The 24415-nt window shown below is 46.2% G+C and overlaps 1 protein-coding gene across 1 annotated transcript in view; it reads right to left on the reverse strand.

The window, feature by feature from the left end:
* Positions 1-23971, reverse strand: part of STX2 (syntaxin 2) — a 45969-nt gene extending 21998 nt beyond the window's left edge. The window contains exons 1-5 of the mRNA XM_011981946.1: positions 23902-23971; positions 18132-18231; positions 9706-9780; positions 4684-4757; positions 3221-3329 (exon numbers count right to left, since the gene is read on the reverse strand). Of these exons, the coding sequence (XP_011837336.1) occupies positions 3221-3329; positions 4684-4757; positions 9706-9780; positions 18132-18231; positions 23902-23922 (379 nt within the window). The 5' untranslated portion in view covers positions 23923-23971. The remainder of the gene's footprint in view (positions 1-3220; positions 3330-4683; positions 4758-9705; positions 9781-18131; positions 18232-23901) is intronic.
* Positions 23972-24415: the final 444 nt, after the last annotated feature.

Raw genomic sequence — 24415 nt, forward strand, 5'->3', positions numbered from 1 at the left:
ACAGCCTGGGGTTATGGCATGTGAAATGCAGCGTACGTTCCTAATTCCTTATCCGGAATGCTGAAATCCAAAACATTATGAAACCTGGGTTTTCTCTTAAGCTTGATGTCAATATTCAATGAGCGGCAAAATCTGACCTAAACTGAGTCATGGCTATTTATAATCTTAACTCATCCCACTTACTGTGAATACTCACCTTTCTCTGGAGAGCTCTGTGAATGTGCCTGATTACAGGCTGCCGTCCTAGACTCCACCTGGGGAGTACATAATACACCTCTTATACATCGTACTACCTTCCTAAAACCTGAACCGTTCTGAACTCTGAAACACACACAGCCCCAACCATTCCAGAGAAAGCACTGTGGGCCTGTCTAACGTGCCCTGGTACAAGAAGAAACTCACTTGCCATTTGAAGAAATAAAGCACACAGCACAGGGAAAGAGATCCTGTGATACAAGGTAAGAAGCCTGCCTAACGACAGGGCTGACTGAAGGAAGAAAAAAAGGGGAAAAAATGGTTCTAGGTGCAAGGATTTGGAGAAGACCACTGCAGGAGGACATCCCGCTGTGTGGGCAGAGTGACGCCATCCTGAAGGAAAACTGCCGTGACGGCCGATGTTTGACTCGTGCATGCCAAGCTGTTCTGCAACGAGGTCTGAAGACAATGCCTGTGGCGCAGGCAACCTCTCATCAAGATGCTCATCCAGCCTGACCAGTGGTCGCAAGTCTCGTCAAGCAAGTCTGAAGACAGGGCTGGCTGCACGCGCTCTAACCTGAAAGGCTGCTTTATAAAGAACGCTTTCTGGAGGGCAGGCGGCTGTGGGGATCCACCGTCTCTGTCTCTTGGGGGTTTGTGTTCCTACGTCCCTATTCAGTGTTTCCTTCCGAGAAACCGGATTTGTTAGCCTCTTTCTTTGGCCTCTCTGCTCGCTCAGCCTTTGGGGGTGAGTTTGCACAGATCTGCTCACTTCGGAATAGCCACATGGAGGGTTTAGAATTTAACAGACTTAAAAGAATTACTAAAAAAAACTCCCACCATGTATATGATACTTCATTGCTTATAAGACACGTTCACAAACAGTACTGCATTCGACAGAGCACGATTGCAAGAGAAGAAACTCAAAATGAAATTCTGTGGGCTAAGATAGAATAATGTGGGAAAGAGAGAAGAGACAGGTGATCTGATCACGCTACGGGATTCACGGGGAGTGAAGACAGGATGGACCTGCAGGAGAGACGGCGCGGGGCCTTCAACCCCAGGCTGGGGGACACTGTGCTAGGAAGTGCTCACCACAGAGTCCCAGAGCGCAAATCCTCACAGTGCGACCAGCTGCCTGTAATGATGACTTTCACTTTAAAAAGGACTAACAGATCCCTGAAGTCAAAGCGGTTTGTAAAAACTTTTCACGGAAAAGCAGTCCAGTCGACATCATGATGGAGCATTTCTGCCAGGATGGAGCAACAGGGACCGTCTTTTCCCTGCCACTTGAAATAACAACAACAAACCCACCAAAATCTACAAAACAATGATTTCAAGACCCTGAGCGTCAGGCCACACACAGATTCCCCACAGATGGAAACAAGCCAGGCGAGCCTGCCGCTGCCCCCAGGTGGAATTCTCGTGTAGGCCACAGAGCAGACAGGGCCCAGGGGAGCCCAGGGGAGGTCCTCAGGCAAAGGCACAGAGCTCAGGGGAGACCAAGGCAACCGGATTTGCAAGATGGAGTACGAGAGATGAGAGAGATGCAGACAGCGAGCTGCACAGACCCCGCATGCTCACTGGAGGGCTGACTGGCATGCCAGAGGGAACACGCTGCCAGGCAGATGAGGGTGCCATGAGGTTCACAGCCATCAGAGCAGGTACTCAGAAGGGTCTTGCGTCAGGAGTAACGAATGACAGGCCTGCAAATAAAGCTGCTCTGCTTCCTTTAAACACAAGATCCCAAAGGATAAACCATGCTCATGTGATTTAACTACATTCTAAAACAAAGGCCAAGGAGATTTACAAAAACACTCAAAATACAGAAATACCCACCACCCAACAAAGTAACATTCACAATGTCTGGCACACACTCGAAATTTACCAGGCTTGCAAAGAAGCAGGAAAACACAAGCCACAGAAAGGAAGGAAATCAACTAACCAGAGCAGACAGGACACTGGAGTTGGCAGACAAAGAGGTGACAAGTTACTGCAAGTGCGTCCCAGGTGTACAGTGGGGAGCAACACAGGAGCCACGGAAAACACCCAGCAGAACTAGCAGCAGAAACCACGGCGTCTCAGATGAAACATACACTGGAGGAGGTTAAAGGCACATCACACAAGGAAGAGAAACTGACCAAAACCAAACACACTGGAAAAGAGCATCTAAAACATGAGGAGCCTCCCTGAGCTGGGGACAAGGTCAAGCAGCCCGCAGCCTGGCGGGTGTATGACAACATTCTCCGAGGGGGACGTGCAGCATTGGGAGCCGGGATGGGCCTGAGGCTTCATCTGACCTGCGAGCTGACAGGCTGGCCTGCCAGGACTCCGTGGAGGCCGGCAGAAGGTCCAAGGCCCCAGGTCACGGACAAAGGGCTTTCCTATTCACAGCACAGCAGGCAACCTGAGGCTCATGAGCAGCTGTCCACAGCCCCCAGTCTCATGGGGAGAGGGAGAGCAGCCACAGTGGGACATCCTCACAGTGGGTCTGTGTGTCTGAAGGACCTGAGCTTGGGAACCCCAATCTTTCACAATGGGGAGTCTGCAAACCTGACCAACCTTTATCCCCGAAACAGACCCGTCTGTCCCCGAAGAAGGCGCCATGTCCACTGCCATGGCCGATGGTCCCCACAGACACCCTTGAAAAGAGTCTGGGGCAGTAGGGCTGCCGCCTCTGCTCACGGACAAGGAGAGCTGTGGGGAGCCACGAAGATGCCCCCGAACCAGGGCAGGATGGGACTGAGGACACAGAAACACTCCAAGAGGAAATGATTGAACACTCTCCCAATCTCCCTGAAACTCTAAAAGGAATGGCAACGAGCAAGGTAAACCCCACCGCTTAGGACTTCCTGAAGAACAGGTTTGCCCAGCTCACAGCACAGGAAGCTACAAGTGGTCTTTGGGTTTTACAGTATTGGTGAAAATAGACATGGAGTTCCTTTTCTGAAGTTAAAGTCATTTGAAGTGAGACCCTAAGGGAGAAAAACATGATTTTAACAAAGACGGAGTCTCCATTACTCACTTATCTCCAGCTGGCGCTGGATGCGGCCCTTGCTCCGCTCCCGAAACAGAGTCTGTGCCTCATTGTACTCCGCCATGGCTTCCACAAACTTCCGAGACAGCACCGAATGCTAACAACACAGGAAAACTACATTCGTATCTGAGGGCCATGCCTTCCACTGAAAGTGACATGCAAGACATGCATTTTGGAAACTCAAACTACATGTTCTTCTGTTCCTGCAAATGGAAAATGACAGCGGCAAAGTCCCCATGATAGCGTCTGTGCTAAGAACTTTGCATCATCATCTTACCTAATTTTCACAAGAGCCCTATTATGCCAGTCACATCCCTCTTAAAGAAAACCATGACTTTGAGGTCATTAGCCCAAGGTCACAGGCTTTTCTGATAAACATGGATCACCGCTGGGATCCAGGCAGGCGGACCCCAGAGTCCACGTGCTTCATCGCCTCGTGCCCACGAGGCCTCAGGGCTCTGTCTTCCTCTGGGCTGCACCACAAACCACTGAAACGTGGCGGCCTGACCACAAACACTCAAATCATTGGGATAATCCCTGCTCTTCGGAATAGAACTCTGTTGATAGATTGAATAGATTTTTCTTCACAATAAAGAGATGTTCTACAAATACTGTGAAAGGAAAATAAAATCGCAGGACCTCACACTCACTACCCCAAAGGGACAGTTAAGCTTGGGAACTAAGTCATACAAAACACTGCCCTCCCTCCTCTTCCCAAACAGATGGCTGCAGGGACAGAAGGCCGCACACCTCCCCAGCGGCCTCCCGCACAAAGTGTTCACAAGGAAATTCCTCGTGGGTCCCAGACTCTTTCAGAATCCATATCCCCCCAAAAACTAACTCTAAAACAGAGTTCTGCTGAATCTCACCCTGACAATGTCCGTCAGCCGCTTATCTTCACTGGTACAGGACAAAGACAAGACTACAAGTCACCCTCGGCCCACCCTGAGAAATGCATGGATAGCTCCTCCCTCAACTCAGGCTCACACTGGCCCAGGTAGGAGGCATGGGAGGAGTGCAGAATCAACCCCCACTCCTCTCTTCCCACATGTGAAATGTGAACGCAGTGAGCACTGACCAAAGCCTCACAACAGCGTGGCCACCTCGCTGCCTACCCCCGCTTTTCCTCTTTTTTTTCCCCCTTTCCTCCTTCCTCTCCTGCCTGCTCTTTCCCCTTTAAATATCAAAGTCCTCAAAACCCTCTTCGGGAAAGGCACAAACCACAGATCCTACCCTAATTTGTATTTCTTTTTTCCAAGTGTGTCCTCAGCTTTGGCAAAATAAACCTCTGTCTCAGATACTTCTGTTTTATAATACTGTATTATTTTTGTGCAGAAATACTGTGAGGATAAGCATGACAGTAAAGATGAAATTATTCAGAGTCTGCAAGAAGAAAGTAAAAACACTTATTCTGCGGCATTACTTCAATCTAAATGAGGCTGATACCAAACCTGGGTTCTTCGTATCCGAAGATCCACTGAAGTCCGGCTCCCACTCTCATCCTGATCAAAACTTTGTTCAATAGCTAGGAACAAATAGGAAATAATTACTTTCCAAATTTAAAAATGACAATGTTTCAAGTCTAACTTCAAATTCCTTTTATTTCTTATCTTTCAAGTACCTTTATAAAACTGAAGCTAATGAACAAGCGACCTTTTAAAGCAAATCTACTAAAGAGACAATCCCTCAATAGGAAATTGTTTTTTGAGACAAGGTCTGGCTCTATCACCCGGGCTGCAGTGCAGGGGCACAATCTCGGCTCACTGCAACCTCAGCCTCCTGAGTAGCTAGGATTACAGGCGTGTGCCACCACATCAAGCTAATTTTTGTATTTTTTGTACAGACAGGATTTTGCCATGTTGCCCAGGCTGGTCTCGAACTCATGAGCTCAAGTGATCCACCTGCCTTAGCATCCCAAAGTGCTGGCATTACAGGTGTGAGCTACTGCGCCCAACCCCATCAAGAGGAAATTATTACTGCTCTTGAGAAGCATGTATATGTAGATACACACAGATATATATACACATATATGCACACATATATACACAGATACACACAGATACATATATACATATATGCACACATATATACACAGATATATATATACATATATGCACACATATATACACAGATATATATATATACATATATGCACACATATATACACAGATACACAAATATATATATACATATATGCACACATATAGACACAGATACACAGAGAGACATATACACATATATGCACACATATATACACAGATACACACAGATATATATACACATATATGCACACATATATACAGATACACACAGGTATATATACACATATATGCACACATATATACACATATATACACAGATATATATACCCATATATGCACAGATACACACAGATACACATATATGCACACATATATACACAGATACACACAGATATATATGCACACATATATACAGATACACACAGATATATATACACATGTATGCACACATATATACACAGATACAGATATATACATATATGCACAATACACACAGATACACATATATGCACACATATATACACAGATACACACAGATATATATGCACACATATATACAGATACACACAGATATATATACACATGTATGCACACATATATACACAGATACAGATATATACATATATGCACATGTATATACAGATACACACAGATATATATATGCACACATATATACAGATACACACAGATATATATGCACACATATATACAGATACACACAGATATATATACACATGTATGCAATACACAGATACAGATATATACATATATGCACATGTATATACAGATACACACAGATATATATATGCACACATATATACAGATACACACAGATATACACATGTATGCACACATATATACACATACAGAAATATATACATATATGCACACATATATGCACAGATATATACACATATATGCACACATATACACAGATACACACAGATGTATATATACATATATGCACACATATATACACAGATACACATATATACACATATATGCACATATATATACCCAGATACACACAGATATATATATACACACATATATACAAATACATATTTACTCATCCAAAAAAATGGAAACATAATCAACAAATTTTAAAACTGGGCACTGCTAAAGGGAAAGGAGAAACAAGGGGGCACAAAGAAAGAAGTTAGACTCTGAATATGTTTTATAAATTTGACTTCAGAATAATATAAATACTTCACAAAACTATAATGCAAAATTAAATTTTAAAAGCATTAATCCCTAAACTTCAAAGGAAAAAATAAAACAAAACTAACAGTAAGTCAAGTTAATGATATAAACACACAGAGGAGCCGGGTGCGGTGGCTCACACCTGTAATCCTAGCACTTTGGGAGGCTAAGGCAGGCAGATCACTTCAGGTCAAGAGTTTGAGACCAGCATGGCCAACATGGTGAAACCCTGTCTGCACTACAAATACAAAAATTAGCCAGGCACGGTGGCAGGTGCCTGTAATCAGAGCTACTAGGGAGGCTGAGGCAGGAGAATTGCTTGAACTCAGGAGGCGGAGGTTGCAGTGAGCCGAGATCGCGCCATTGCACTCCAGCCTAGGGGACAAGAGCGAATCTCCATCTCAAAAAAATAAATAAACACACAGAGGAAAAACCATTCAAAGTAACTTTAAAATCCAGTAATTTGTAGCTGGACACAGTGGCGTGTGCCTGTAGTCACAACTGCTGGGGGGATCACTTGAGCCTAGGAGTTTGAGGCTGTAGTGCACCATGATCACACGGGTGAACAGTCACTGCACTACAGCCTGGCCAGCACAGCAAGACCTCAGGTCAAACAATAACAACAACAACAAAAAGTAATCTGATTATATCGCCCAGTGGGATACACCTATAGACAAAAAGAATGAAAAAAAAAATAAATAAATAAACTTTTAAGTAATCATACTCTTGACAGTAGATGCTGGCATAATTATTTTGGGTCTGTTGTTGTGTGTACTATGAATAGCAAGTGAATAATTATGTAAGTGTCAGTGAGAACCAGAATTTGGGGCATAGTTGAAAGGAGATAAAGATGTAATATCGCCTGTATTAAGTAAAAATGATTTCAAAAAAATTTTTTTAGTCCTTCCTTTATTCTTAATCTGGAGTCTCAGTAACAAATCATGATTCATTTTATCTTTTTAAAAAATCTTAGTCCAATCCACTGCAAAAGCCCAGGAAACAATGGTCAGGTCATCGTCATGTATGGCAATACATTCCCCAGTATGCCGACCTCGGTGTCTAGATAACATTCTTCAGACACAGCAGCGGGGCTCCCTGGGGAAATGGCTGATCCCAGGCCCAGGAAAGGAAAGGGGTGAAATGAGCATGGGTCCTTTTGTCACAGCAAAAAGTGGAAAGCCTGTCACAGACAATGAGGGGCCTACCAAAAGGACTCAAGAGTCCACCTTACTAGCCAAAGGGACCATCTGAGCATTGAGGAGAACGCAACAATGAAAACATCAGATGTGTTTAAATCCATTGTTCACAATGATGGACGAGAAGCAGCAACAGAGACTCTCCCTGGTCATCTCTGGAGGACTCCAGGGAACTGACCTATGAAAATTACACCAGAGAGAGAGAGAGTCCAACGCTGATCCTCTCTGTCCTCCATGATCTGTGACCCAGAATGCGCTTTGGCTCCCTTGGTTGGAGAAGCCAGGTCACTTGTCCCACAGAACCTGCCCCGCTGCACACTTTGCTGATTTCACCCTGCTGTTGCAGGGCAACACGTTCAACAGGCTCTGCTGTCCTCTGTATTTACTGTGGGCTGATAGATTCTCCAAACTTTATCCAATTCAGGAGTTGAAGGAGAAAGGTTTCTTTTTAAATAACTATTCCAGCAACTAAACAAAGAAGGAATAATAAAATCAGGATATTCATGCTTGTAATCCCAGCACTTTGGGAGGCTGAGACGGGCGGATCATTTGAGGTCAGGAGTTTGAGACCAGCCTGGCCAGCATGGCGAAACCCTGTCTCTACTAAAAATACAAAAATTAGCCAGGTGTGGTGGAGGGCACCTGTAGTCCCAGCTACTCAGGAGGTTGAAGCAGAAGAGTCACTTGAGCCCAGGAGGTGGAGGTTGCAGTGAGCCAAGATCATGCCATTGCACTCCAACCTGGGTGACAGAGACTCCATCTCAAAAAAAAAAAAAATCAAGATATTACTGCTTGTAACTGCTAATGAATTATGGATCTTGGAAACAATCATCCATTTTTGACAATATCACAGAATAGAAAAGAAAGTTATATCTTATTTAAAATGTTACTGAACTTACTTAGAGCCAAGAAAAAATGTTAATATCACCACTAACGTCTTAACATAACCATGAGGACATAAAATCTGTAATCAGATGCTGCATCTTTACATTTTAAAAACCCACAAAAAACACCTGAATCAGATAAAGCTTAGAGAATTTAACTACCAACCTCCAGCAAAGTCAGAGGACGGCAGAGCCTATTAAACACGCTGCAGGGGGAAAATCAGCAAAATCTGCAGCGTGGCAGATTCTGTAGGACAAATGACCTGGTTTCACCAACCAAAGGAAAAAGTGCCAGAGAGAAAAATGATGAAGAGAGACTCTCATTTTTAAAAGCCAGAGTTTGGTCCTTACTTGGGACTCAATTCAAGCGAACTGTTTTTAAAAAAAAAAAAATCATAAGACCACTGGGGAAGCAGAATCTCTGCCTGGATATTTTGTACTATCAAGTAATTATAATGAATTTGGGTTTAGATATGATGGTGGTTGTGCTCTGGGGGAAGCTTCGGTTTTTGAAATACACACTGATGAAATCTCAGATGCCTGGGGTGGGCTTCAGAATACTCTGGGAGCGGGTTGGGGTGGGAGCTCATGGAGAAGTGTGGAGCTGGGGGCGTTGGCTTGTGGTCGCCTCCTCTGCTTCTGCACACATCTGAAACCTGCCGTAATAAAAGTATTTTATCATCTGCACAGAGATTGTTTTTGATCTTGATGCCATTCTGCAAAAATCAAATACAATGTGTTCTTCTACCAAATCAAGAAAAAGCAACCTCTGTTTAAGTCCCAGGTAAAAGCTATAAGCCTTCCAAAAAACTACTGCTGCTAAAGCGGAATGCCAAACATCATCAAATAAATTCCACTGAGTTTGAAAGAAATGAGCAATTAAAGGGTCCATTCAAGAAGAGCTTGGCCATTCACCCTCCCAAACATCTGCAACTTAGCCTGAAATGTCATAAAAAATGTAACAGTAACAGTTTATAAGCAAACACACAACCTTTTTCAACATGAATTAGTACTCTGAATTACATACAAATAATTTATTTTAAAGCAGTCACAATTTTAATTTTTAAAAATGTAAAATAACAAAAACCAATAAAGAATAAAATAACAAAAACCCACACTCCCAATTAAACATAAAACTTCAAACTTACCCTTTAACTTGGCTCGAATTTTATTTGCAGTTTTCTTGATTTCTTTGTTCAGATCTTCAAGCTCTTCTTTTATTTCTATAAAAATTTAAAATAAAAAAATAAAATACAGCATCTGAGCTATAACATCCAACATAAATGATATCCAATGAATTTAAGTGAAACAGTATCCTTAGTAAATATTCACTTTTTTTCTGTAAGAAAAACTACCACTTATACCAGTGGTTCTCAAGATGGGTTCCTAGACAGCAGCTTTCATATGTATCAGGTAGGACCTTAGTAGAAACACAAATCCCCGGGCCCCACCCTGGACCTATTCAGAAATTGAGGTGGCGGCAGTGGCCCAGCAAGCTGAGTTAGCAAACCCTCCAGGTGACACAAGTTTGAGACTTGCTGGTCTACACCAATGAATGAAACGGCTGCCTAAATCCACTGCTAACACCTAGACCTGGGAAAGGAAAACGGAGACATAACAATGATCTCAACAAAGTCTCCTGTGTGTGTGCTCTTCTCTGGTGCTATCAGCTGTCTCCCCAAGACGCCCGAAGAATCACAGCCACCACTTCAGTGCTGCTGGGCCGGCTGCCCTGGGCTGGCTTCTCAGACACTCAGGGCTGCAAGCAGAGGGCGACGGAGGCAGGGGCCGGCCTCCTGACATGGAGGGAGGCTGGCAGAGCAGGGGCCAACACTCCAGGGCGGTGCTGAGACCTAAGGCCACCCCAGGGCGTCACGGCAGCCTCTGCTTTCACACCTGGCTGCCCCAGAGCCCAGGAGGGTGGCAGGATGTCTGCTCCATGCCACACACTCACGTCTGCCAGTCCGGTGGCTGAAGTGACCTGAAGGGGGTTTCCCTCTCCTCTGGCCAGAAGTTGCTGAGACAGGAAGGCCCCTACCCTGTCTCTGGAGCCCTGCTGTCGTTTCACAGAGTCCTGCACTTGCCTCTCTCACTCAATCTCACACGCGTCAGCCGGGGAAATGGCAAACGTTTCCACCATAGACAACTTGGCCAAAAATGAAAGCTTTCAGAGATGCCCATTCTCCTCCTGGCACCCCCTCAGTTGAGCACACGCAGGGTGCCCTGAGTACCCACTGCACACCAGCGCGTGCTAAGTCTTCTTTCCACGCTCAGCTGTGGTCATCAGATGCAGCCTGGATCCTCCAGGGTTTCAGAACCAGATCAGAGACTGAGTGACGTCCAGAGGTGAGAGGTCACGCACCAGTAATACCTACCGAGTGCCCTACGTGTGTGAAGGCTCATGTCATGCGAGGAGGCTAAGAAGATCACCAGGGATCTAATAACTTGGTAAAAAAAAAAAAAAAAAAAAAGATAAGACAAACCCAGGAAGCGCCAATGCCAGGCAGAAACTAACAACGGACGAGACAGGTTTCACAAAACGCCATGGGCAGCCAGGAGAAGAGGCGTCTACTGCAGCTGTCCCGCAGGAGGGGACATCTGACCTGGGAGTGGAGAGACTGGCGGCTTCTACCCCAGGCAGGAGAAGGGTCTGCAGCACAGAGCAGGAGGACAGTGGGCTGAAGTGACTGGCGTGGGAGGAGGCCGACTGTAGGCTGCCCGGGCAGGAGTGTGCAGGCCCGCCTGACTTTGGGGCTTTTACTGAGGGCACCAGTCAGCACTGAAGGTTTCTGAGCAAAAAAAGACATCAGCAAAGATGCATTAGAGGTTTTTTTTTTTTTTTTTTTGAGACGGAGTCTTGCTCTTGTCACCCAGGCTGGAGTGCAGTGGCACAATCTCGGCTCATTGCAACTTCTGCCTCCTGGGTTCAAGCAATTCTCTTGCCTCAGCCTCCCAAGTAGCTGGGATTACAGGCCCCCACCACCACACCCGGCTAATTTTTGTATTTTTAGTAGAGTTGGGGTTTCACCATATGGACCAGGCTGGTCTCAAACTCCTGACTTCGTGATCCACCCGCCTCGGCCTCCCAAAGTGCTGGGATTACAGGCGTGAGCCACTGCATCCAGCCTAGAAAGATCATTTTTAAGCAGGGCACAATGGTGTGCACCTGTAGTCCCAGCTACTTCAGAGGCTGAAGCGGGAGGATCACTTAAGCCTAGGAGTTTAAGGCCAACCTGGGCAACTAGCAAGATGCCATCTCTATTTAAAAAAGGAAAGAAAAAAGAAAAAAACGGAGAAAAATTATTCTGATAATGGATGAAACTAGAAAAAAAGAGAAACTAGACACAAAGGGGCCATTTCGTGGTTCTCCTCTGTGAACATGTTTCTAAAGGGAGATTCTCAGGGGAATCTTTCTACCACCCCAAGAGGTATTCTGAAATCTGTGGGGTATTTCCAGTCACCATAAAAAAGGCAGAGCCACTGGCAGCCAGACGACAGGAGCCAGGAATGGCACCAGCCAGCGCCACACAGCGCTCCTGAGCGTGATGACGGCACCAGCCAGGGCCACACAGCGCTCCAGAGCGTGACGACGGCACCGGCCGGCGCCACACAACGTTCCTGAGCGTGACGACGGCACCGGCCGGCGCCACACAGCGCTCCTGAGCGTGACGACGGCACCAGCCGGCGCCACACAGCGTTCCTGAGCGTGACGACGGGGTGTCCACGCGCGTGTGAGATGCACCACCCTCGAACCTCGTTATGTCAGCACATCACCCGCTGACCTGCATAACTTCCAAATGGACACTGCTCACTCGGGCAGGAGAAAAGACCTGTTTTCCTGAGCCCAGAACCTAACTCCAGCTTACAAATAAGTCCTATTTTCATCTGCATCGTTTCAATATCCAGTGGATTTTCAGGAATGCAACTGCCGTGACACCGCTCTGCATGGCGAGAAAGCTGTACTTCATTCTATTTCAGCGACGCAACTGCCTTAGGAAAAGCACAGGGAAGCCTGCTGACAGCATCTGAATCACAACGCCTCATCAGCTTGCAGTCTTGGCTGTCTGTCACAGGACTTGTTTGTAGGGGGCAAGTGCCTGAATTTCGTTTTCTGGTGTTGTGCCTGAGCCTGCACAATACAATTTGTACTTCAGTATGTAAGTTACTTCCATTTTATGTCTTCTTCATATTAGTTTGGATATTACATGTTTTTAAAAAACTATGGAAGTAGGTAGGTTATCTCATCTATGAACTTCATTTTAGGACAGTAAAGGGAACACAAAATGCCTTATAAAATGGGGCATTTAACGGCAATTACAGAGACTTGCTATGAATAAAGAGGGGAGCAGGTCCACAGTTTGTGGCGGGAGTGCTGGCTCCCGTGGTTCATAAGGCTGATGCAAACACCCCCAACGCCTGGCCACTGTGCCTGGGGAATGAGGGCTGAGTGTAGGCGTCGAAGTTAAAATGTACACACAGCAAGGGTATTTGTGCAGCGGTCCGGCCCAGCCAGCGCCTGAGCACAGCTGAGGACAATCAGACTCGGGAGACAGTCGTGAGCCACTGCGCGGCCACAGAAACCACGAGATCTGAGCGCCGGGCCTGCCGGTGGATGAGAGTCTCCTTCTTGAGCTGGTGGGCCACAGCAGGACTCACTTCCCTGGGAAAGAAAGCCCTGAGCTCTTACACAGCAGGCGTGGGAGGCACTCAGGAAGGAAAGTGTGACCTTGCTGCCACCACAGGCACACAGGGGCTTAGGCAGCTCATCAGCAAAATGAAAGAGGCACTGCCTGTCTCATCCTGCGAGACACCGGCCATAAGGTCACATGTGACAAACATGGCATTTCCAACCACTGATATCGGGCACCTCCTCTTCCAGCGGCCTAGGTGATTCAGCTCAATCCTCCTGCTGAGAACAATTAGAAAGGGTAGACACTACTCTTTTCAAATCTGTGGAAAGCCATTAGAAACCTAACAAGGTGCAAAAATAAACAAAACAAAACAATAAAAAAAGAAAGAAACCTAACAAGGCAGGAAAGCAGACTCAGACGAGAAAACCCAAGGAGGTGGGTCCCACTTTTGCAGCCACTTTTACCGGGGGCAGGTGCCAACTCCATAAAAGGCAATTGGGCTGCAGAGAAGCGGAGAAAAGTGCTGACTCGGAGAGGCGATGCCCTCGGAGGACAGTCAGGTGGGAAGCTGGCCCTCGCAGGGGCCGAAGCCTCAGTCTAAATCATCTCAGTCCCTAAAATCAGGTCCAGAACTGCTGGCGCTTCTAACCATCTGCCAGAAATAAAAATACATCACCTCTTTATAAAGAAAATATCATTCAGGACTCGAATTATTACTACACATCATTCCAATACCAAGCTCAAAACTCAAATCAAAAATAACCAAAAAAACACACACCAAAAAAACCAACAAAAACGGACAACATTAACCCATCCACATAGGCACCAGTTAATGAAGTTACAAGACACAGACGTTAAAACAATTACATTCAAAGAGATAAAACGTAATATCATAAATTTTCTCAGAGAATAGGACAGTATTAAAAGGAACCAAATGGAATTATAGGAGTTAAAACCAATCCAAAAATAATTCCATAGATGAAGAAAGATTCCCTGACCTGCAAGACAATCGCTGAAGAGAAATTAAAAGATAAGTCGGGAAAACATTTTCAAAATGAAATATATAGAGAAAATGATGAACAATAGAGAACAAAAGAGGACAGACAGAAAGGATATAGTGAAAAGCTCTAAAAGACAATTCCAGTCGCAAAGAGAGATGACAGAAAAAGGAGCAAGAAGTAATGGCCAAAGTTTGAAGAAGTAATGGCCAAAGTTTTTCAAAACACAGCCAGAAAATGTCAATCCAAAGATTCAAGAAGCCTTATAAGAGGCAAAAAGAAAACGAAAACCACATTTCAAAACATCAAAGTAAAACTGCTAAAACCAAAGACCAAAAACCAAATACCTTAAAAGCTCTAAGTAGCTGGAAAAAAAAAAAGTAAAGCCAAAGACACTGGAAAAATATGTTTTAAATCTTCAGAGTGGTGAAAGAAAGTAACTTCTAAACTAGAACCTTCTACTCAGTGAAAATATCCTTCGAGAATACTACTAAACTGAGGATAACTTCAGATCACAGCGAATCTTCACTGAAGGAGGTAAGAAGGAAGCAGAGAGGAACCGCAAGGGCAGGAAGGCCTCGGGTGGGGTGGTCCCAGCCTGCGGTGGGGGCAGCTGGGCTGAAGCAGAGCAGGGGTCCTGGAGCCAAGGCTCCCTAGTAAGGCCCTGCAGTGGGAGGGGGTTGCCGGAGCCTGGCCACGCAGCTCCTTACGGGGGTTCAGGGCTTTGTTTCTGAAGGCAGAAAGCCCATGAGTGGCCCCCATGCCCTGCAGGGGAGGAGACAGGAGAGAGGCAACATAGTGAGATGTTGTTTCTACCAAAAAAAAAAAAAAAAAAGGGGTGTGTGTGTGTGTGTGTGTGTACATATTATTTATATGTGTGTGTGTATATATGTTATACATATATGATATATATAAACCTGTAATCCCAGCTACTCAGGAGGCTGAAGTGGGAGGACTGTCTGAGCCCAGGAGGCTGAGCCCACAGTGGGCTGAGATCACGCAGCTGCACTCCCGCCTGGTCGACAGAGGGAGACTCCGCTGGGGCGGCGGGGGGAAGAATCACAACAGCACTGAAAGGCAGATGCCACCACTAGCCCATTTCACACGTGTGGGAACAGCCCCGGAGATGTTAAGTGATGCGTCCAAGGCCACACAGGGATAACCGGTGGCACAGGATCTGAAGCCAAAGCCACAGAGGTGCGGCTTCCTCCAGGGCCCTCAGGGGCTTCCGCACAAGGACCCGGGTCTCCGTGAGTCTGATTTCCCGCAGAAAAGCACAGAACGCACCGGAGCAGGCGGCGCTGGAGACGGAGACGGCGCAGAAGCGGTCCCAGCGCAGTCCGAGGGGAGCCCCAGGGAACTGCTGAGGGAACAGGAAGCGGAGAAAACGGGAGCGCGCGCAGCCGCAGGACGACGGCCCCCGAACACAGGGCGCCAGCCAGGCTGACGGCTGACTGCAGGAGCGAATCAAACCCCGCCGTCCTGCAGGAGAATCCCAGCCTCGCCGTCACTAAAACCCAAACCAGAACCACACACACTTCATGCTCCTGCAGGGCTGGATCCGTGTCTTGGAGGGCCTGAAATATCTACGTTTTGCAAAGACGCTCTTTTAATACAAAAGAAAAAAGAAATAATACAAAAGTAGAAAGTGAAAAAAGAAAAATGCAGGTAAAAGGTCCTTCGCCCACCTCTCTGCCCTGGGATCCACGGCTGCAGGTGGCGCGACGCGCGCGGTGCTAGGACCGGGGACCCGCCCGGGACCGGCTGCCTCTGGCGCCACCTGGCGGCCGCCGTGCCCAGCCCTGCCCCAGGTCCTGAGGTTGACGGGAGGGCAGCAGCCTGGGAATCGCCTGCTCACCAGGACCTAAGCAGGGCGCCTGCCCGAGGATGGGGAGACACGGGGGAGGCGGAGCACTGTAGTCCCCATTCCTCCCTCCCACCCTTCCCTCTTTCTTTAGGAACAGGGCGGGAAGGCCAAGAGCCTGTCCCTCTCTGCATTATCCCAGGCCCGTCATTGGGAGAGGGGAATCACTGCATTTTGCTTTTTAAAGACCAACCAAGGAAGCGGCTGGAGGCTGCTGCCCACATTTTGGTTCACACTCTGTCACAAAACAAAAGACAAAAAAGCAACGGTTTTCTTTAGAGCCCGAAAGGGACTATCATCAAACAGTGACAGTTCTAAATTTACTCAAAAAATATTCTATCTGCTATGACTTGGCAGCAAAAATGTTTTGGAGGTAAATTATTCCAAAAAAAATGCTGATACTTATTCAAATAGAATTTCCCTAAGCATTAAGCATGATGTTAACAGATGGGACATAAAAGGTCCTACGGGCAAATAAATGTGTGAAACACTAAACAAAGCTAAACAGGCTTCCTTCTAGGAAGACTTCTCAGAGCCTTGATTATTCTAAGGTTACTGCAACTTCCCAAGAGGGGCTGGGCGACGGCACCAAGAGGTCCCAGGAAGGATCTGGCCGCAGCACCCTGGCTGCACGGACTAGCTCATGAGAGGGCGGCTCCAGAAACATGTTGGGAAACACGCTTCTGAGCCACTGAGAAGGCACAAACAGAGGCTCAGAACCTTATTTTACAAGACACACACAATTTTAAAATGCGTTCTTTTTCAATTTAATACTACTTTATTTTTTCAACGTACGGCTACACTAAGTAATAGTCCAACAAAAAATGTATTTGCTGGCAACTTTCCTCCAAGACCAAAAATACGTGTGCCCCCATCACCACTTCCATTCAATACTGTACTGGAGGTCGGCTAAATAAGTCAGTTAAAACTAACAAGCATAAGAGCTGCAAGGAAAAAACAGTCACTATTATTCACAATGATATGATTGGGTACAAAGACAATCCAACATTAGCTACAGAGGATATTAGAATTAATAACTGATTAGGCAAGGGGTACGAGGCCAATACGCAAAAATCATTGTATTTCTATATGCCAACAACAAACAGAGAAAATGACATTTAAAGTAGATATGGCTGGGCGCGGTGGCTCATGCCTATAATCCCAGCACTTTGGGAGGCCGAGGCGGGTGGATCACAAGGTCAAGAGTTCGAGACCAGCTTAGCCAATATGATGAAATCCTGTCTGTACTAAAAATACAAAAATTAGCCGGGCATGGTGGTGGACGCCTGTAGTCCCAGCTACTCGGGAGGCTGAGGCAGGAGAATTACGTGAACCCAGGAGGCAGAGGTTGCAGTGAGCCGAGATTGCACCATTGCACTCCAGCCTGGGCGACAGAGCAAGACTCCGTCTCAAAAAATAAATGAATAAATAAATAAAATAAAATCATGTCTTTTCTCCCAATGAGGAGATGCAAATACCGTGGGGAAGCAAATTGGGACAAAAATCCAGGTTCTCCAGCTGCTTCCACTGAGCTCCTTTCACTCTTCTGTGTGCCTCAGATTCAAAAGGAAGCAAATGTGAAGCAGATAAAGAAAAAAAAAGCATTTCTTCTGTGCCATCCTCCACAGGCACTGAACGCAGCACAGTCCATACAAAAGCTCCTCCTTAAGACTTTCAGAGTCACCTCAGTGTGTCTTCCTATTTCACTCTGCTCTTACAAGTACTGTTTTCCAAATCAATCCCGGATTCACTGCCCTCTGAACATAAAGTGCTGTCTGGCTGACCTGTGGTCTAATCTTGGCTCCTAAGTTCTGCGAAGCCACTTTCGTGTATTCTTTAGGATCTGATCCATCCGTGGTCCTCACTCGGGCTGCCCATGAGAATCACATGGGCAGCTTCAAAACAAACCATACAGACGCCCTGGCTCGCCCCAGGCCAAACGCCTCAGACTCTCTAGCTTATCAGCATTTCGTACAGACGCCCCTGAATCTAACGTGAAGCCAGAGTCGAGGCCTGTGCCGCAGACAGCAAGAGAGACACACAGACAGACAAACTTTTTGTTGTTAAAACCAACCACTTACTTCCTTCTGGGTTTGGTGCAGAAAGAATGATGCTGTGGTTTTTCTTTACTTCTTCAACATATTGAGTTATTTTATCAATACTGTTTCTAATCTCCTCAACCTAGGAGAGAGAGAGAGTCATTACAGCATGGCAAACTCAAATCTGTGACCACTTGCATGCCCTAAAAGGGGAAGAATAAAGGAGGGAAATAAATAATTACCACATAAGAAATAAAAAGCCTCTCCCATTCTCACACTGATATAATTTTTTTTTTTGAGACAGAGTCTCGCTCTGTCGCCCAAGCTGGAGTGCAGTGGCGCGATCTCGGCTCACTGCAAGCTCCGCCTCCCGGGTTCAAGCCATTCTCCTGCCTCAGCCTCCCCAGTAGCTGGGACTACAGGCGCCCACCACCACGCCCGGGTAATTTTTTTTTGTATTTTTAGTAGAGACGGGGTTTCACCGTGTTAGCCAGGATGGTCTCGATCTCCTGACCTCGTGATCTGCCCACCTCGGCCTCCCAAAGTGCTAGGATTACAGACGTGAGCCACCGCACCCGGCAGTCTCATTAAATTTAAAAAATAAAGATATACCCTATGAATATTTCTGCCTTCATACCTAAAGCAGTACCAATCACCATTCACCAGGAAAACCTATCAGGCTGTAAAAATTTCTAGTCAAGTCCCAAGCATGACACAGACGGGGCCAATTAGAAGCGTACTACTACTAATACCCATTAAAACATGCGGCACAGTGGCTCACACCTGTAATCCCCGCACTGTGGGAGGCCAAGGTGGGCAGATCACTTCAGGCCAGGAGTTCGGGACCAGCCTGGCCAACATAGAGAAACCTCTTCTCTACTAAAAATACAACAATTAGCCGACTGAGGTGGCACACACCTGTGATCCCAGCTACTCAGGAAGCTGAGGCTCAAAAATCGCTTGAATCAGGAGGCAGAGGTTGCAGTGAACAGAGATCGTACCACTGCACTCCAGCCTGAGCAACAGAGAAAAACTCTGTCTAAAAAAAAAAAAAAAGAAAATAATAATAATAATACTCTTATGGGAGGAGGTATCTACAGCTCACACAGCCAAACCTTCATAATTGTTATCTTTGACCTCTAAATGTTTAAATTCAATATGTGTTTCAAAATGTAATGTATCATTAGCAAGATTTATCTAGATGGAGTCATAACATTATCTTCAAAAACCTCTATGTCACGCTGAAAAATGACCCTAAAGATGTTCAGGTCCTAATCCCTGGGCCTGTGAGTTACCTTATAGGACAAAAGATATTTTGCAGATGTGACTAAACTAAGGATCTTGAGATGGGAAATTATCCTGAATTCTCCAGGTCGGTCCTCATTAACCCATTTATGCTAGAGGCTACAATTTGTGTGTGTGAAAAATCAGACCTTGGTGATGACCCTGAGCACTAGGATATAAGTAACTCGCACAAGCTTAGCTTTCCAATAATGGAACACTAGGCATAAATGGGTTAAAGTCGTAAGTGTTCTTAGAAGACAGCAGTAGAGGGACATCCAGCTACAGAAGTAGCAAGGTGAGCCCTGAAGCAAGATGCTCTGCTGCCAGCTCCTACCTCCTTCCTCATTTTAAAATAGTAATTATAGGCCAGGCACAGTGGCTCATGCCTGTAATCCCAACACTTTGGGAGCCAAGGCAGAAGGATCACTTGTGGCCAAGAGTTTAAGACCAGCCTGGGCAACACAGAGAGACCCCATCTCTACAAAAACTAAAAGAAAAGAAAATTAGCTGGGCACAATAGTGCATGCCTGCAGCCCCAGCCACTCAGGAGGCTGAGGCAGGAAGACCACTTGGGCCCAGGAAGTTGAGGCTGTAGTGAGCTGTGATTATACTACTACACTCCAGCCTGGGCAACAGAGCAAGATCTTGCTCGTAAAAAAAAAAAAAAAAAGAAAGAATTATTAACCATTACACCATTACATGTCGTGGCACAATCCACGTCCTAATCCCGGCGTCTGTGAATATGTCGCCTTGCACGGCAAAGGGAACTTTGCAGATGTGATCCAGTTGAGTCTTGAGACTGCCCTGGATTATCTGGGTGGGCCCAATGGAACCACAGGAGTCCTTACAAGACAAGACAAGAGGACCAATGTTGGAAAAGGGACACTTGATCATGAAAACAGCGGCTGGAGTGATGGCTTTGAAGGTGGAGGAAAACCAAGAACACAGGCCGCCTGCGGAAGCCAGAGAGGAAGGCAGCTCCAGGAGGCTCGCAGCTCTGCCCTGCCAGCACCTGAGCTTCTCCAGGCCCTGGAACTAGGAGGGGGTGATAAACGTGTTGTTGAACCACAGTGATTTGTTACAGCAGCAGCAGGAAACTGACACACATGTCAACATAAATAACACATTTCTGTGAAAAAATAGATCTCCAAAAAATCAGTGGAAACAGGGGCAGTGATTTGCACTTTTTGTAAATCTAATGTCTAGCTTAATAGAAAGCACCCTGATCATCACAGATACTCTTGGGTTTGGTGTGTTGGCTCTGAGAAACTCCGTCACTGTGCAGTCATAAGAGAGTAAAAATGGCAATGATCATCTTAGTATTACTTTGAAAAGAGCTTTGACCACAGAATCCTCTTGAAAGGATCTTAGGGACCCCAAGGACTCCTAGCCCAAGCCCCAGACCAGATTTGAAAAGTCTAAGTATTAAAGAATCACGCAGGCCAGGGGCAGTGGCTCACGCCTGTAGTCCCAGCATTGTGGGAGGCCAAGGTAGGCGTATCACTTGAGATCAAAAGTTCAAGACCAGCCTGGCCAGCATGGCAAAATGCCGTCTCTACTAAAAATACAAAATTAGCCAGGCGTGGTGGCGTGCCTGTAGTACCAGCTACTCAGGAGGCTGAGACAAGAGAATTGCTTGAACCCAGGAGGAAGAGGCTGCAGTGAGCCGAGATCACACCACTGCACTCTACCCTGGGTGACAGAGCGAGGCTCCGTCTCAAGAAAAGAAAGCAAAATTACCATTTCTAAAGTAATACACATGTTAGAAAGTAAAAGAAAAAAAACATTATTTTAACTCTTGGAGAGTTCTGCAATATATACCGCTGCTAACTCCAAGCCCCCGTGTGGCTCCAGAGGAACAGGAAACTGCAGGGCTACACACGCGCACCCAGAGAGGCACCGAGAGAGAATGGTGCCAGCTAGCATTTTATGTCCGGGAATAACACAGCACGGGGGGCCTTTGGCTCCGTTATAAATTGTCTTCGCAGAAACAAGGCTCCCTGGCCACCCTTCAGAGCACTGTTTTAGTGTTAACCAAACACTCGCTGTGTGAAATCCATTTCTCTTGTAAACTTCTATGTGATATTGAAGATCAGAATGAGTTTATATTAACAAACATTACTTGCTTCTGTATTTGTCTAGGAAGTCATTTCACAGAAATTAAGTGCAAACTAAATTGACTATTTAACAAATGAAAGCTTGAGCTTAAGTTAGAACCCAGGGAGGACAAGCACTGGGCAAGCCTTCCTAACGCACGAGTAACCTGTTTCCCACATGTCCCGAGACGCCAGCAGCAAAGACAGACTGGCACCAGACAGACAAAGACCACAGCTTAATGGCAGTCAGTGAATTGCACAACTTAACTTTTCTGTTCTTCTTCTTTTTTTCCTTTTTTTTTTTTTTGAGACAGAGTCTCACTCTGTCACCCAAGCTGGAGTACAGTGGTGTGTTCTCAGCTCACTGCAACCTCCGCCTCCCGGGTTCCAGTGATTCTCCCGCCACAGCCTCCCAAGCAGCTGGGATTATAGGCACCGCCATCATGCCTGGCTAATTTTTGTATTTTTAGTAGAGACAGGTTTTGCCATGTTGACCAGGCTGGTCTGGAACTCCTGACCTAAGGTGATCCACCTGCCTCGGACTCCCAAAGTGCTGGGATTACAGGCATGCATGAGCCACTGCACCCGGCCTGCACTATGTAACTTTTCTATTAAATGCAACACTTAATGGCAGGAGATTCTTTAAAATAAATACATTTTTACAAAGAACTTGCATGGAGTTAAGCAACCAAGTAAAAGGAATAAAATCGGAAAAATAACAATTTGACAAAGGGGCCAGGAAGGCTAAAGACAATTTTAAAAGTCTCATTTCCAAGAAGTGAAATCAGGAAATCCGAGCATCTTAACTCCTTTATACCTTAAAGGAACTTCCTTGTAGCTTACAATTTAATCTCATGTTTTTTTCCTTTAGATAACAGTAGCAACTAACAAATACTAGAAAACCAGTGACTAGGCTTATGTGAGATATTCAAGAAATTCTGATTGAGTCTGAAAAACTAATAACTTTCCATATACTTTTATAAACCTCTTAAAATGTTCAAATCCAGGCACTGCTAGGCCAACTGAGGCTGTCGAGTGAAACTATCCCATGAGACTCAGCATAATCAAGGCGAGTCCTGCAATAATCAAGGCGAGTCCTGCAACGAAGGTTCCGTCATTAAAAAACCCACTGGACATGTGTTTTCGTTCCTTCACGTTTTACAAGGTCAATGTATTTGTTCTGTGACTCAATTTCAAAAATTTGAAATTATGCAACATTAGATCAGATAGTTCTTAGGTTTGAGAATTTCAGCAGGGCCTAAGCCCAAGAGCTGTGCTGGGGAGATAAGCAGGAGGGGGAGGCCTCACACCTCAGACAGGATCCCAGCACTGGCAGGCTGCCACGTCTTAAAATATCAGCCACTGGGTCACCAGTGACTTTCCTCTGAGTCTTCTACCTGAGCTCATATACAGCTGATCAGTCACCGATTTCAGACCCTGAGCCCTCTGCTCTATGCACCTGCCCCCAGGACTCGCTCCCACCACTGGAGGGGCGGCAGTGCTGGTGGGAGCCACGCACACCTGACCCCTGCGCCTCAGCCAGGTGCCACCTCTGCTGCCGGAACCACCACTTCCTGAAGAACCAAGGAGTCCTCGTTCTGAGACACTGCCGGTCTTGCAGGGAGGCCTCTGTAAAACTCTCTTAAGGGGCGCCGCAGGACCTCCCAAAGGCAGCCTGCAAGGAGGAGGCGCTCCTGCAGCAGCCAGCGCCGGGTGGGAGAAGCGGGCACCCACCAGCAGAGGGCGCTGCAGGCCTGGCCCCAGCACACGCGGAGGCCGCGTGCACAGCTCCACCATCCGCACCCAACCCCCTCCTGGACTGCACCAGAACGATGATTCGCATTTTTCTCATATTAACATTGTGATCATACTAAAAATTCCAGAGAACTTATGTAATTCAAACAACTTTTAAAAATATTGGCTGAAGTATTATTTCAAATATTATAAAATGCACAATCATATTGATATACATCTTTAAAGAAGAAAGCCACCATGCGCGGGGGCTCACACTGGTAATCCCAGCACTTTGGGAGGCCGAGGCAGGCGGATTGCCTGAGCTCACGAGTTTGAAACCAGCCTAGGCAACATAGTGAAACCCCATCTCTACTAAAAATGAAAAAAAAAAAAGAATTAGCCGGGCGTGGTGGCACGCACCTGTGGTCCCAGCTACTTGGGAGGCTAAGGCAAGAGAATCACTTGAATCTGGGAGGCAGAGGTTGCAGTAAGCCGAGATTGTGTCACTGCACTCCAGCCTGGGCAACAGAGTGAGACTCTGTCTCCAAAAACAAGAAAAAGAAAAAAAAAAAGAAAAAGAAACAGGGGAGGGAGGAAGGAAGGAAAGGAAGGGAGGAGAGGGGGAAGGAGAAAGGGGGAGGGGGAGGGAGCGAGGGCAGGTAGGCAGGCTATGATTGGGTTTCATTAAACGCTCTTACCTGATGGAAGAAATCCTCCATGAAATGGTCTTTCTCAACCACAACAACTGTGTCTCCATCATCATTCTTCCTACACTACAATGAAAAATGGAAAATTTAGATTTTTAAAATTTTTATGTAGGCACAAATAGAGAACTGAAATACAAAAACAGTTCAATACCCACAAGAGCTCAACTCACTAGAGCACCAAATTGTAACAAACTAGCAGCCACCACTATCTACCCCAGCTGAACTCCACAACATTTTCAACAGAACAGATCCTGGCTGAAGCAGCCGGGAAGGTGCAAGACCTGGACAGAAGCAAGGGGTGGCTTTCTCAGAACTAAGCTGCTTAGAATCGTTTAGTTCTCACTATGTAAGTCAACATCACACAGGCCACTTTCACCTTCAAGAAGCGAACCTGCTTGTGTTGCATATTTTCCATAAACAGTAAAAACACTGGCCGGCCACAGTGGCTCACGCCTGTAATCCCAGCACTTTAGGAGGCTGAGGAGGGCGCTTGCTTAAGTCCAGG

This window comes from Mandrillus leucophaeus, unplaced genomic scaffold (assembly GCF_000951045.1).
Source record: "Mandrillus leucophaeus isolate KB7577 unplaced genomic scaffold, Mleu.le_1.0 Scaffold232, whole genome shotgun sequence".
NCBI classification, from domain to species: domain Eukaryota; kingdom Metazoa; phylum Chordata; class Mammalia; order Primates; family Cercopithecidae; genus Mandrillus; species Mandrillus leucophaeus.